Here is a 14,515-nt window from a genome sequence, read left to right as displayed (position 1 = left end):
AGTGCTGGGATTACAGGCATTAGCTACCATGCCCAGCCCAATTCTCAATTTTCATACTAGGAATGCAAGAGATAACAACATAAGTAAAACATTTATAACTATGGAGGAAAATTCTAGATGAAATAGCTAAAGACGTTGAAAGTAGTTTCATCTGTGTAATGGGGAGGTGTAGGATTGCTGTTTTCCTTGTCATAAAATCATACCAGACATTACTTAACTTTTTTCTTTTTTTTTTTTTTTTTTTTTTTTTGAGAAAGGGTCTCACTGTCACCCAGGCTGAAGTGCAGTGGTGTGATCACAGCTCACTGCAGCCTTGACCTCCCGGGCTCAGGTGATTCTCCCACCTCAGTCTCCCAAGTTGCTGGGAATACAGGCCCATGTCACCATGTCCAGATAACTTTTTATATTTCTTGTAGAGGAGTTTTGCCATGTTTCCCAGGCTGGTCTCGAACTCCTGGGCTCAAGCGCTTCTCCTGCCTTGGCCTCCCAAAGTGCTAGGATTACAGGTATGAGCCACCATACCTGGCCCATTACTTGACCTTTTAAAAAACTGAGATGTAATTGGCCGGGCGCGGTGGCTCACGCCTGTAATCCCAGCACTTTGGGAGGCTGAGATGGGCGGATCACGAGGTCAGGAGATAGAGACCATCCTGGCTAAGATGGTGAAACCCCGTCTCTACTAAAAATATAAAAAATTAGCTGGGTGCAGTGGTGGACGCCTGTAGTCCCAGCTACTCGGGAGGCTGAGGCAGGGGAATGGCGTGAACCCGGGAGGTGGAGGTTGCAGTGAGCCAAGATGGCGCCACTGCACTACAGCCTGGGTGACAGAGCGAGACTCAGTCTCAAAAAAAAAAAAAAAAAAAAGTAAGATATACTTTAAATACAGTGCAATGTATGGATTTAAGTATATATTTAAGTGAGTTTTGCCTACTTGATTTTTTAAACTATGTTCATTGCTTTGATTAAAAAAAAAAAATCTGGCACTCATTTGAAATGTCTTTTGGTAATGAAACTGTGAAGTGATTAAGAAACCCTCCTAGGATGCCCTGGTGAGTTTCTGCCGGAGTCTCCCTAGCCGGAAGAAAGGTCCATTATCTCAACTACTCCAAGCCAGTATACAGTCTCAATATAGAGACTCCAGGACGGACACTTTTTCCAGTTTGTGGGCTGCATATTTTGGACTACTCTTTACCTTCTTCCATCTTTGCATTAGAAATGAGCATCTGTCTCAAATGCTTGAGCAGGCCAGCCCAAGTAAATGTGCTGTATGCCAATGAATTCTCAGACATGTGAGGCACGTTACGAATACTCAGCATCTTGAATTCAGGATGGGGAACTAAATGCTCCATTAAGTCTCCTGTAAAGAAAAAAAAATATCTGAACTAATTTTTTTTTATTCCACATTGTTGCCAATGGTCTACATAAAACCATGCTTTGAAGGTTTTCTGGGCCAAATGTTTTTTTCTCTTCTTAGACCAGAATTATTTAATCTTTAATATGAATACAATTTCAGAGACAATGTCTATTACACACCACCTCTTCACTTCATTTTAGCACCGACTTGAGCATGAGCGAGAAAATACACTTTGCCAAAAAGCAAACTACAATTTAGAAGCTGAATAACTGTAAATGTGAATGAAATATTTAGGTAAACTCCAGGAAAACAAAGTAAACATGAGAATTGATACGCTTTTCCTGTCATTCTATGTTCACTAAATATTGTTCTATTCTTTCTTTTTTTTGAGACGGAGTCTTATTCTGTCGCCAGGCTGGAGTGCAGTGGCGTGATCTCAGCTCACTGCAACCTCCGCCTCCTGGGTTCACGCCATTCTCCTGCCTCAGACTCCTGAGTAGCTGGGACTACAGGCACCCGCCACCACGCCCAGCTAATTTTTTGTACTTTAGTAGAGATGGGGTTTCACCATGGTGGCCAGAATGGTCTCGATCCCCTGATCTCGTGATCCACTTGCCTCGGCCTCCCAAAGTGCCGGGATTACAGATGTGAGCCACTGCACCCACCCCACTAAATATTCTTTTAGGAATATTACTAGATTTTTTTTTTTTTTTTTTTTTTTTTTAGTAGAGACAGGGTTTCACCATGTTGGCTGGGCTGTTCTTGAACTCCTGACCTCAGGTGATCCACCCGCCTCAGCCTCCCAAAGTGCTGGGATTACAGACGTGAGCCACCGCGCCTGGCTCAAGATTTTTACATATTGTATCTGGTTAGGTGATAATCAAAACCTGTTAATATGAAAGTTAATATGAGCCAGGTGTGGTGGCTCACGCCTGTAATCCCAGCACTTTTGGAGGCTGAGGTGGGCAGATCATGAGGTCAGGAGTTTAAGGGCAGCCTGGTCGACATGGTGAAACACCGTTTCTACTAAAAATATGAAAATTAGCCAGGCATGGTGGCGGGCACCTGTAATCCCAGCTACTCGGGAGGCTGAAGCAGAAGAATCGCTTGAACCTGGGAGGCGAAGGCTGCAGTGCATCGCGCTCCAGGCTGGGGGACAAAGCGAGACTCTGTCTCAAAAAAAACCAAAAGTTAACATGAAACTCTATTTGGAAAGAAGACGAGATTATATATTCCTTAAGACAGGAATGTGCCTATCTTTAGAAACTTGTATTTACGATGAAATAGAATTAAGGAGAAAGGCTAATTTCCTTTACATTCACAGCTGTCTCATATATTTATAGAAAATACCTTGAGGATAGGGAAAAATATATTACCATAATATGAAACAAACTTTATACCATTGAGTACAAACTCATAATATACATCCTAAAGAAAGAACAAATTTTGACACAAACATCTATAAGATGCTACGCAGGTGGGCTTGTGCGAATGGAATGTCCTCTAAATGTAGAATTCTTTTCTGTAAAATACCTACAGTTGAATTCTACTGCATAGCACAAGTAAATATACAGTAGTCAGAAAATAATTCCTGAGCACTATGGCATGAATTCTTTTTTTTCTTTTTAGACAGTGTTTTGTTCTGTTGTCCAGACTGGAGTGCAGTGGCACAATCAAAGCTCTGCAACCTCGAACTCCTGGGCTTAAGTGACAGCCCCATCTCAGCTTCCCTAGTAGCTGAGGTTACAGGTGCGCACCACAATGCCTGTTTTTTTTTTTTTTGTTGGGGGAACGGAGTTTCGCTCTTATTGCTCAGGCTGGAGTGCAGTGGCGTGATCTTGGCTCACTGCAACCTCCCCCTCCCAGGTTCAAGCAATTCTCCTGCCTCAGCCTCCCAAGTAGCTGGGATTACAGGCATGTGCCACTACACTCAGCTAACTTTTTATTTTTGACTCCCAACCTCAGGTGATCTGCCCGTCTTGGCCTCCCAAAGTTTCGGGATTACAGGCATAAGCCACCATACCCGGCCACTTTTTAAATTCTTAGTAGAGATAAGGTCTTGCTACACTGCCCAGGCTGGCTTCGAACTCCTGGCCTCAAGTGATCTTCCCACCCTGGCCTCCTAAAGCACTGGGATTACAGAAGTGAGCCATGGTGCCCAGCCAATGCATGAATTATTAATCGTTGCAATCTGCTCTCCCTTCCAGCTTTCTTGTTCAGCTACTCTTACCTTAACCATTGTGTGTGTGTGTGTTTTTTTTTTTTTTTTTAAACAGAGTCTTGCTCTGTTGCCCAGGCTGGAGTACAGTGGTGCAATCTCAGCTGACTGCAACCTCTGCCTCCCGGGTTCAAGAGATTCTCCTGCCTCAGTCTTCTGAGTAGCTGGCATTATAGGCACCCGCCACCACACCTGGCTAATTTTTGTATGTTTTGTAGAGCCAGGGTTTCAACATATTGGCCAGGCTGGTCTCAAACTTCTGACCTCAGGTGATCCACCCACCTCAGCCTCCCAACGTGCTGGGATACAGGCGTGAGCCACCCCGCCTGGCCACCTTAACCATTCTTAAACCTCCTTGAGACCTTAATCCACGGAGTGCCTGCCTTTCAATCAGTCTTCCTCTTTCTGGCAAAATCCCAGTCTTGGGCCAACCCCACTCCTCACCTTCTGTCAGAGCACAACTATGGAAAGTCACGCCACATGGCAGACTCAGACCTCTTTGAATTCCCAATCTCCACACACTACGGTGACGCCCACATTGACAACTCTGGATGAGACAGGAAACCTCAGGAAGGTTCTGAAAAGGGGAGCAACAGGATCTGACTTACGCTTTTAAAAACTGCAAAGCCAGAGTTCAGTCTGGCTGCCGTACTTAGGAAAAGGCTAGGGCTGGGTGCAGTGGCTCACGCCTGTAATCCTAGCACTTTGGGAGGCCGAGACGGGCGGATTATTTGAGATCAGGAATTCAAGACCAGCCTGGCCAATATGGTGAAACTCCATCTCTACTAAAACTACAAAAATCAGTTGGGCATGGTAGCATGTGCCTGTAGTGTAGTCCCAGCTACTCAGGAGGCTAAGATAGGAAAATTGCTTGAACCCAGGAGGCGGAGGTTGCAGCGAGTCAAGATTGCACCACTGCACTCCAGCCTGGGCAACACAGCGAGACTCTGTCTCAAAAAAAAAAAAAGAAAAATCACTGACTTGTACACTTTAAATGGGTGAATTGCATGCTAGGTGAGTTATATCTCAATGTGGTTTCTATTAAGAAAAGAAAAGAAAGAGAGAGAAAGAATCCTGAAGAAGAGCAGTGGATACCCATTGCCCTTTAGCAACTTCTCAGTTTTTCAATAAGACAGTTCAGAGAACTAAGCAGATGTGAAGAAAGGGTTTTGAGATAAGCAAGACTTAAGTGTATCTTCAGGTAGAGGAAGAGACAGAAAGAATAAACTTTGAAGCTTTCAGAACATAAGGCTTTCCTATAATTAACATATAAAGGGACAAATACCTAGTGGATTTCGTCTGTAGTGAAATGAGCTTTCTGCAGAATAAGTAGGCTGGAACACACTTCCCAGCTGATGTGCGAGGACTTGATTGATATCACTAAAGGAGATCTGCTTGATATTCATCAGTTTTGCACAGATCTTATGGACGGCATCATTCTCATGAACAAGGAGGGCGTCTGAAGATCGGTACAAGTGAGAAAGTGTCAAAATGGAGTTGTAGTTTTGAACAATAACCTGGAGAGGAAAAGGTCAGAAAAAAGAAAGGTAGGAGAGAATAATGGTTAAGATTACAGCTTCTCAAGGCATCCTGGCTGGGTTCAAATCCGGGCTCTGTCACTTTCTAGCTGTATGATCTTGGACAAGTTTTTTAATCTCTCTATGCTCGGTTTCCCTTTTTTTTTTGAGACAGAGACTCGCTCTGTCACCCAGGCTGGAGTACAGTGGCACCATCTCTGCTCACTGCAACCTCGGCCTCCCGGTTCGAGATTCTTGTGTCTTAGCCCCCTGAGCAGCTGGAATTACAGGCTTGTGCCACCATGCCCAGCTAATTTTTGTGTTTTTAGTGGAGACAATGTTTCACCATGTTGGCCAGGCTGGTCTCAAACTCCTGGCCTCAAATGATCTACCTGCCTTGTCCTCCTAAAGTGCTGGGATTATAGGCATGAGCCACTGTGCCCAGCCAGTTTCCTCATTTGTAATGGTTTCCTAGAATTGTAAGGATTAATGACACAATGCAAGTTAAACACTTAGAACAAGGCCTTGTATGGGCACAACAAAAATTGGCCATTATTTTCATACTTATTTCCTACTTCATTTCTTGTAGTGACTTGTGTCGCCTGATTTCTTTCTTCAACTAGGTTGATCAACAGGAAATTGGCTTATATAGAAATTTTCAAGCCAGGGGCAGTGGCTCACACGTGTAATCCCAGCACTTTGGGAGGCTGAGGTGGGTGGATCACCTGACGTCGAGAGTTCGAGACCAGCCTGACCAACATTGAAAACCCTCATCTCTACTAAAAAGACAAAATTAGCCGGGTGTGGTGGCGGGCACCTGTAATCCCAGCTACTCGGCAGGCTGATGCAGGAGAATCACTTGAACCGGGGAGGCGGAGGTTGCGGTGAGCCGAGATCGCGCTACTGCACTCCAGCCTGGGCAACAAGAGCAAAACTCCGTTTCAAAAAAAAAAGACATTTTCTCCCAATGTGAAGAAATAAAAATTACTTGAAGGTGGCAATGGCACCATGAATCCCAACATGAGGTCAAGGTGTCTGCTTTATATACTGGAATAAGAGAGACATTCTCAGGAATCAGTTCCTGAGAGAAGCAGCACAATCACCTTCTCTGACTTTTTATTTGAGACAAAGTATTGCTCTGTTGCCCAGGCTGGAGTGCAGTGACATGATTTTGGCTCAATGCAACCTCCGCTTCACAGGTGCAAGCGATTCTCCTGCCTCAGCCTCTTGAGTAGCTGGGACAATAGGCAGGAGTCAAAATGCCTGGCTAAGTTTTGTATTTGTAGTAGAGACGGGGTTTCGCCATGTTGGCCAGGCTGGTCTCGAACTCCTGGCCTCAAATGATCTGCCCACCTTAGCCTCCCAAAGTGCTGGGATTACAGACATGAGGTCCTCGGCCTGGCCATTCTCTGAAAAAAAAAATTTTTTTTTTTTTTTTTTTTTTTGAGACAGAGTCTCGCTCTGTCGCCCAGGCTGGAGTGCAGTGGGGCTCGGCTCACTGCAAGCTCCACCTCCCGGGTTCACACCATTCTCCTGCCTCAGCCTCCCAAGTAGCTGGGACTACAGGCGCCTGCACCACGCCCGGCTAATTTTTTGTATTTTTAGTAGAGACGGGGTTTCACCATGTTAGCCAAGATGGTCTCGATCTCCTGACCTCATGATCCTCCCACCTCGGCCTCCCAAAGTGCTGGGGTTACAGGCGTGAGCCACCGTGCCCGGCCAAAAAAATTTTTTTTAAGAAGTCTTGCTCTTGTCACTCAGGCTGGAGTGTAGTGGCGTGATCTTGGCTCACTGGAACCTCTGCCTCCCGGGTTCAAGAGATTCTCCTGCCTCAGCCTCCGAGTACCTGGGACTACAGGTATGTGCCACCACAGCCAGCTAATTATTGTACTTCTAGTAGAGATGGTGTTTCTCCATGCTGGCCAGAGTGATTTCAAACTCCTGACCTCAGGTGATCCACCCACCTTGGCCTCCCAAAGTGCTGGGATTACAGGTGTGAACCACTGTGTCCAGCCATTATCTAAAAAAAATTTTTTTTTGAGATGGAGTCTCATTCTGTTGTCAGGCTGGAGTGCAATAGCATGATCTCGGCTCACTATAGCCTCTGCCTCCCAGGTTCAAGCGAATCTCCTGTCTCAACCTCCAAAGTAGCTGAGACTACAGGCCTGTGCCACCATGGCCAGCTAAGTTTTGTATTTTTAGTAGAAACAGGGTTTCACCATGTTGGCCAGGATGGTCTCAATCTCTTGACTTCCTGATCTGCCCGCCTTGGCCTCCCAAAGTGCTGGGATTACAGGCGTGAGCCACTACGCCCGGCCTCTCTGAAATTTTTAAAAACAAGGATACTTCATCTGTTTGGAAAAGTTTAAGCGAAGATACATATATACCACATATAATATGGTACTCATGAAAGTACCATATTATATAACCATTCTGGAAGCCGTAACTTAACATTTCCAATGAAAGGGTGAGAGCAATTTTTTACCCACATTTATTTCTATTGCAAAGAACATAAAACATAAGCTTTTCAATTAACATGTACATACCTCACCAGTTCCATAAGGCCAAATAATCTGATTCATTTTCAATGAGTTTGAGTACTGATCTTGTAAATTCTGTGTAACAAAAGCTCCTATTCCTGATCCTGTGCCCCCAGCCATACTCATTATGATGAAAAAACCACTGAAAGAGTCACATTTCTCCACTTCCTTCCGGATTAGGTCCATTATAGATTCTTCATGCCTGGGTCCATGAACAGAGTAACTATGCAATGGCAAAAGAAACAAACACAAACACTTTTCAATTTAACCACAGATATGTAATGCAGAGAGACAGATACAGAATAGAGAGGTTTTTTTCAAAACTATGGAAGTGAAGAACTATCATGAAAGGTACAGGTATCCTGATTGACAAAATTTTAAATACGTAAGTTGAATATATTTAACCCACTTATGCCTAGTGTTCCATTATTGGAACGCTAAGCATGTGGGAGTTATTTATAACCTATTGCTCAAGGCCATTACTAAGGTCTGATTTTTCACTCATGCAAAAATTTAAAAAATTGCAACCTCTGGCATAAATGGGTTAACAGGTGAACAGGACTGCTAGCAGAGGGAATTTACAGAGTACAGAAAGTTCTCTTTATTTTTGAGGTTTTAATCAGATACTTTAATATTTGGGGTTTTCATAGTTGTACTTATTTTGGGGGTACATGTGATATTTGGGTATGTGTACACACGTGTAATGATCAAATAAGGGTAAATGGGATATCTATCACCTCAAACATTTATCTTTTCTATGTGTTGGGAACATTACAATTCTTCTCTTTTAGCTATTTTATTTTTTCTGAGACAGAGTTTCACTCTTGTCACTGGGGCTGGAGTATAATGGCACGATCTTGGCTCACTCCCACTCCTGGGTTCAAGAGATTCTCCTGTCTCAGCCTCCCGAATAGCTGGGATTACAGGTGCCCGAACCACACCAAAAGAAAAATAATAATTTTTGTATTTTTAGTAGAGACGGGGTTTCACCATGTTGGCCAGGCTGGTCTCAAACTCCTGAACTCAGGTGATCAGCCTGCCTCAACCTCCCAAAGTGCTAAGATTACAAGTGTGAGCCACTGCGCCTGGCTACTTTTACTATTTTGATATATACAATAAATTATCAACTATAATTTCCTTACTGTATTATTGAATACTAGAGTGTATTGCTTCTATCTAACTGTATTTTTGTACCCATTAGCAACTTTTTAAAAAAATAAAAAACAAGGCCGGGCGCGGTGGCTCAAGCCTGTAATCTCAGCACTTTGGGAGGCCGAGATGGGTGGATCACGAGGTCAGGAGATCGAGACCAGCCTGGCTAACACGGTGAAACCCCGTCTCTACTAAAAAATACAAAAAACTAGCCAGGCGAGGTGGCGGGCGCCTGTAATCCCAGTTACTTGGGAGGCTGAGGCAGGAGAATGGCGTGAACCCGGGAGGCGGAGCTTGCAGTGAGCTGAGATCCGGCCACTGCACTCCAGCCCGGGCGACAGAGCGAGACTCCGTCTCAAAAAAAAACAAAAAAAAAAAAAAAAACAAAACAAAACAAAACAAAAAACAGGGTCTTACTATGCTGCCCAGGCTGGTTGTGAACTCCTGGCCTTAAGCAATTCTCCTGCCTCAGTCTCCCAAAGTGCTGGAATTACAGGCATGAGCCACTGTGCCCAGTGAGCAACTTCTTTTAATCTTCCTCCAAAAGTTCTCTTTTGTAGGCTAAGGGTATTCCTTTTCTCCTTTTTTATTTTGTTTTTGTGTTTTTTGAGATGGAGTCTCACTCTGTCGCCCAGGCTGGGGTGCAGTGGCACCATTTCAGCTCACTGCAACCTCTGCCTCCCAGGTTCAAGTGATCCTCCCACCTCAGTCTCCTGACTAGCTGGGATTACAGGCGAGCGCCACCACACCCGGCTAATTTTTGTATTTTTAGTACAGAGAGGCTTTCACCATGTTGGCCAGGCTGGTTTCAAACTCCTGACCTGAAGTGATCTGCCTGCCTCAGCCTCCCAAAATGTTGGGATTACAGGTATCAGCCATGGCGCCTGGCACCCCTCACCCCATCTCTTTTCTCCTTTTTGAGTTAGGGTCTTTTTCCATCACCCAGCCTGGAGTGAAATGTGAAGTGCAGTGACACAATCACAGCTTACTGCAGCCTTGCCTTGACCTCTCAGGCTCAAAAAATTCTCCCATCTCAGCCTCCTAAGTAACTAGAACTACAAGCGCATGCAACCATCCCTGGCTAATTTTTTTTACTGAGATGCAGTCTTGCCCTGTTGGCCAGGCTGGAGTGCTGTGGCATGATCTCTGCTCACTGAAACCTCTGCCACTTGGGTTCAAGTGATTCTCCTGCCTTAGTTTCCCAATTAGCTGGGACCACAGACGCAGTTCAGCACGCCCAGCTAATTTTTATATTTTTAGTAGAGACGGTTTCACCATGTTGGCCAGGCTGGTCTCAAACTTCTGACCTCAAGTGATCCGCCCGCCTCAGGCTCCCAAACTGCTGGGATCACAGGCAAGAGCCACCATACCCAGCCACCCGGCTAATTTCTTTTTTTTTTTTGAGGCAGATTCTCACTCTGTTGCCCAAGCTGGAGTGCCGTGGCGTGATCTCGGCTCACTGCAACATCTGCCTCCCGGGTTCAAGTGATTCTTCTGCCTTAGCCTCCCAAGGAGCTAAGACCATAGGCACAGGCCACCACACCCATCTAATTTTTTAATTAAAAAATTTTTTTTTTATTTTTTGAGATGGAGTTTTGTTCTTGTTGCCCAGGCTAGAGTGCAATGGCATGACCTGGGCTCACCACAACCTCCACCTCCTGGGTTCAAGTGATTCTCCTGCCTCAGCCTCCTGAGTAGCTAGGATGGCGTCTACCACCACGCCCAGCTAATTTTTTCTATTTTTCAGTAGAGACAGGGTTTTACTGTGTTGCCAGGCTGGTCTCAAACTCCTTTCCTCAGATGATCTGCCCACCTCGGCCTCGCAAAGTGCTGGGATGACAGGCGTGAGCCATTGCGACAGGCCTAATTTTGGTATCTTTAGTAGAGATAGGGTTTCATCATGTTGGCCAGGCTGGTCTCAAACTCCTGACCTCAAGTGATCCACCACCTTGGCCTCCCAAAGTGTTGGGATTACAGGCGTGCACCACTGTGCCTAGCTTCACCTGGCTAATGTCTTTTCAAAATTTTTTCGTAGTGACAGGGCCTCTCTCTGTTGCCTAGGCTAGACTTGAACTCCTGGGCTCAAGTGATCCTCCTGCCTTGGCCTCCCAAATTGCTGGGATTACAGGGGTGAGTAGTGGCCATTACTTTACCTGGGGCTTTCAATAATACCAGGTAGTTCTACAAGTTTGTGATACAGTATAATATTTAATATTCCTAACAACAGTCCTGAAGCAGTGGTTCTTAAACTGTGCTGCACATGGCCGGGCGCAGTGGCTCATGCCTGTAATCCTAGCACTTTGGGAGGTGGAAGCGGGTGGATCACTTGAGGTTAGGAGTTTGACAGCAGCCTGGCCAAGACAGTGAAATACAGTATCTACTAAAAGTACAAAAATTAGCCGGGCATGGTGGCGTGTGCCTGTAGTACCAGCTATTCGGGAGGCTGAGGCAGGAGAACCACTTGAACCCGGGAGGCAGAGACTGCAGTAAGCTGAGATCGCACCACTGCACTCCAGCCTGGGCGACAGAGCAAGACTCTTGTCTTTAAAAAAAAAAAAAAAAAAAAAAAAAAAAAAAAAACTTGCTGCACATTAAAGTCACGTAGGGACCTTTAAAAAATCCCAACAGCAGGCAGGGCCGGTGGTGCACACCTGTCATCTCAGCACTCTGGGAGGCGGGGGCAGGTGGATCATCAGAGGCCAGGAGTTCCAGAGTAACATGGTGAATCCTCGCCTCTACTAAAAAAATACAAAAATTAGCTGGGCATAGTGGTACATGCCTGTAGTCCCAGCTACTCGGGAGGCTGAGGCAGGAGAATGGCGTGAACCTGGCAGGCGGAGCTTGGAGTGAGCCGAGATCGCAAAACCGCACTCCAGCCTGGGCGACTGAGCAAGACTCCATCTCAAAAAAAAAAAAAAAACAACACACCAAAAACCCAACATCAGGCCTTTACCCCATATCAGTTAAATCAGTATCTCGGCAGAAGGGAAACGTGAAGGTGAAGATGGCAGTGGCCAGGGCCGGGTTCCTGGGAATCCAGTGGCCACAAAGGGCATCCCAGAACGTGGTGCCACTGGGCGCATGGACAGCCTCCCGCATGACCAATGACATGCTCCCAGCGTCCTATCCTAGGACCCCAGAAGGACGGGCCGCCACCCCCAAGAAGTATAATATGTGTGTGGGAGACTATGAGCCTTATCCGGATGATGGCATGCGGTATGGCAACTACCCAAAGCTCCCTGACTGCTCACAGCATGAGAGGAATCCATGGTATAGCTGGGACCAGCCGGACCTGAGGTTGAACTGGGGTGAACCAACGCACTGGCACCTAGACATGTATACCAGGAATCGTGTGGATATGTCCCCCACACCTGTTTCTTGGAATGTCACGTGTATGCAGCTGTTCAGCTTCATGGCTTTCATGACATTCATGTTCTGGGTGGGGGACATGTACCCTGTCTACCAGCCTGTGGGACCAAAGCAGTATGCTTGCAATAATCTGTACCTGGAACGAGGCAGTGATCCCTCTAAAGAACCTGAGTCGGTGGTTCACTATGAGATCTGAGGAGGCTTTGTGGGCTTTTGTGTCCTCTAACTAGGACTCCCTCATTCCTAGAAATTTAACCTGAATGGAATCCCTAATAAAACTCAGTGCTGTGGTTAAAAAAAAAAAAAAATCAGAATCTCTCGAAGTGAGCCGTAGGCACCACGACTTTTCCAAAGAACCTCAGGAAATTCTAATATGCAGCATAGTTTGGGAACTACTGTCTTGTAGTATTTTCTATCATTGAGATATCTGCCAGATACGGATATTATATCTGATAAGTTGTTATATCTTGGTAAGTTAGTTTGCAGCATGACAGTGAGGAAGATGGAAAATCCTGCTGAAAGAGATCCTTGAGTTCAACATTACCTGTACCTTAAGCACAGACACAGGCATGGAATGAGAGTTTCTTCTGGGTAAAATCAAATTCTAAATCTAAAACAGCAATTTCAAGATTATGTGCTTGGTATATCAACTGTACAGTTCTAACTTCGCTATCTATTAATCGACTGTGTAGCTGTCACTAAATTGAAAATCACAAGGAATTATTCTTACCCATATGCCCAGTTGTTTCCAGAACCTTGTTTTTGACAGAAGCATGCATGCTGACCATATTTCCATCGGCCAGACTGGGCAGCCTTTGACAGTGTTTGATTGATAACTTTGGGTTCCATGTCAACAAGAACAGCCCGGGCAATTGGAACTAGAGGGGGAAAACAAAAACAAAAACATCAAAAGAAAAAAATATTTCTTATGTCTTATTTGAGTAACTCAGAGCATAAGTGTCCAAATACCAAAAAAAAAAAAAAAAATTCCAGGGGTTGGAGATAGAAAGATCTGCCATACTGCTTAGAAATCCCAGTGGGCAGCAGCAGGCATATGCAGATGTCCATCAAGCCCAGCATTTGCTAAGCAGGCTGAATCAGTGCAGGCCTAAAAGAATACCTGGATCAGATAAGCCGGGCGTGGTGGCACGTGACTATAATCCCAGCTACTTGGGAGGTTGAGGCAGGAGAATCGTTTGAAACTGGGAGATGGAGGTTGCACTGAGCCAAGGTTGCACCACTGAACTCCAGCATGGGCAACAGAGTGAGACTTTGTTTCAAAAAAAGAAAAAAATAAGAGTACCTGGGTCAAGACTACAAACATATGCTGAATGCTTATGATGTGCCACAGACTGTGCTGGGAATACGGAGATGAAGACATCAAACTAGCCTTAGAAAGGGCAGGTGAGAGGCTGGGCGTGGTGGCTCATGCCTGTAATCCCAGTATTTTGGGAGGCTGAGGGAGGTGGATCATTTGAGGCCAGGAATTAGAGACCAGTCTGGCCATCACAGTGAAATCCTGACTCTACTAAAAATACAAAATTGGCCAGGTGCGGTGGCACATGCCTGTAATCCCAGCACTTTTGGAGGCTGAGGCGGGCAGATCACCCGAGGTCAGGAGTTCAAGACCAGATTGGCCAACATGGTGAAACCCTGTCTCTACTAAAAATACAAAAAATTAGTTGGGTGTGGTGGCGCATGCCTGTAGTCCCAGCTACTCAGGAGGCTGAGGCAGGAGAATTGCTTCAGCCTGGTAGTCAGAGGTTGCAGTGAGTCGAGATCATACCACTGCACTCCAGTCTGGGTGACAGAGCTAGACTCTGTCTTAAAAAAAATAAATAAAAGAAAGAAAGAAAGAAAAAAGAAAGAGAGCCTGTAATCCGAGCACTTTGGGAGGCCAAGGCAGGCGGATCACTTGAGATCAGGCGTTCGAGACCAGCCTGGCCAACGTGGCAAAACCCTGTCTCTACTAAAAATATAAAAATTAGCCAGACATGGTGGTGGGCACCTGTAATTCCAGCTACTTGGGAGGCTGTGGCAGGGGAATTGCTTCAACACGGGAGACGGAGGTTACAGTGAACCAAGATCACGCCACTGCACTCCAGCCTGGGTGACAGAGCGAGACTCTCTCAAAAAAAAAAAAAGAGAGAGAGAAAAGAAAGAGCCAGGCATGGTGGCATGCACCTGTAGTCCCAGCTACTCAGGAGACTGAGACCTGTGAATAGTCACTGTACTCCAACCTGGGTAACATAGTGTAGCAAGAACCTGTCTCTACAAGAAAAAGAAAAAAAGAAAAGAAAAACAGTAGTTGGATCTGGTGATTCGGAGGTCACTGGAAACCTTTTTTAGAGCAGCTTCAATGGTG

At 45.5% G+C, this 14,515-nt stretch overlaps 5 protein-coding genes across 16 annotated transcripts in view; 2 read left to right on the top strand and 3 right to left on the bottom strand.

Moving 5' to 3' along the window:
* The window catches only part of PTRH2 (peptidyl-tRNA hydrolase 2), a 1,137,200-nt gene that overhangs the window by 182,159 nt on the left and 940,526 nt on the right, over positions 1-14,515 (bottom strand). The window lies entirely within an intron of this gene.
* SKA2 (spindle and kinetochore associated complex subunit 2) overlaps positions 1-14,515 on the bottom strand; it is a 976,874-nt gene that overhangs the window by 761,783 nt on the left and 200,576 nt on the right. The window lies entirely within an intron of this gene.
* RPS6KB1 (ribosomal protein S6 kinase B1) overlaps positions 1-14,515 on the top strand; it is a 99,956-nt gene that overhangs the window by 22,684 nt on the left and 62,757 nt on the right. The window lies entirely within an intron of this gene.
* The window catches only part of TUBD1 (tubulin delta 1), a 31,890-nt gene that overhangs the window by 14,910 nt on the left and 2,465 nt on the right, over positions 1-14,515 (bottom strand). For 3 of the 5 annotated variants that reach the window (XM_050764727.1, XM_050764724.1, XM_050764725.1), the window contains 4 exons: positions 12,881-13,028; positions 7,636-7,852; positions 4,858-5,089; positions 1,193-1,357 (listed from right to left, as the gene is read on the bottom strand). In XM_050764727.1, coding sequence (XP_050620684.1) covers positions 1,193-1,357; positions 4,858-5,089; positions 7,636-7,852; positions 12,881-12,999 — 733 coding nt within the window. In that variant the 5' untranslated portion in view covers positions 13,000-13,028. The remainder of the gene's footprint in view (positions 1-1,192; positions 1,358-4,857; positions 5,090-7,635; positions 7,853-12,880; positions 13,029-14,515) is intronic. The other 2 variants (XM_050764726.1, XM_050764728.1) reach the window with 2 other exon arrangements.
* LOC126939420 (NADH dehydrogenase [ubiquinone] 1 beta subcomplex subunit 8, mitochondrial-like) lies at positions 11,693-12,440 on the top strand. The gene has a single exon (XM_050764779.1). It carries the CDS (start codon positions 11,786-11,788, stop codon positions 12,344-12,346), a length of 561 nt encoding a protein of 186 aa, XP_050620736.1. The 5' UTR covers positions 11,693-11,785; the 3' UTR covers positions 12,347-12,440.

Source organism: Macaca thibetana, chromosome 16, assembly GCF_024542745.1.
Source record: "Macaca thibetana thibetana isolate TM-01 chromosome 16, ASM2454274v1, whole genome shotgun sequence".
NCBI lineage: Eukaryota > Metazoa > Chordata > Mammalia > Primates > Cercopithecidae > Macaca > Macaca thibetana.
This window is presented reverse-complemented; position numbering and strand designations above follow the sequence as displayed.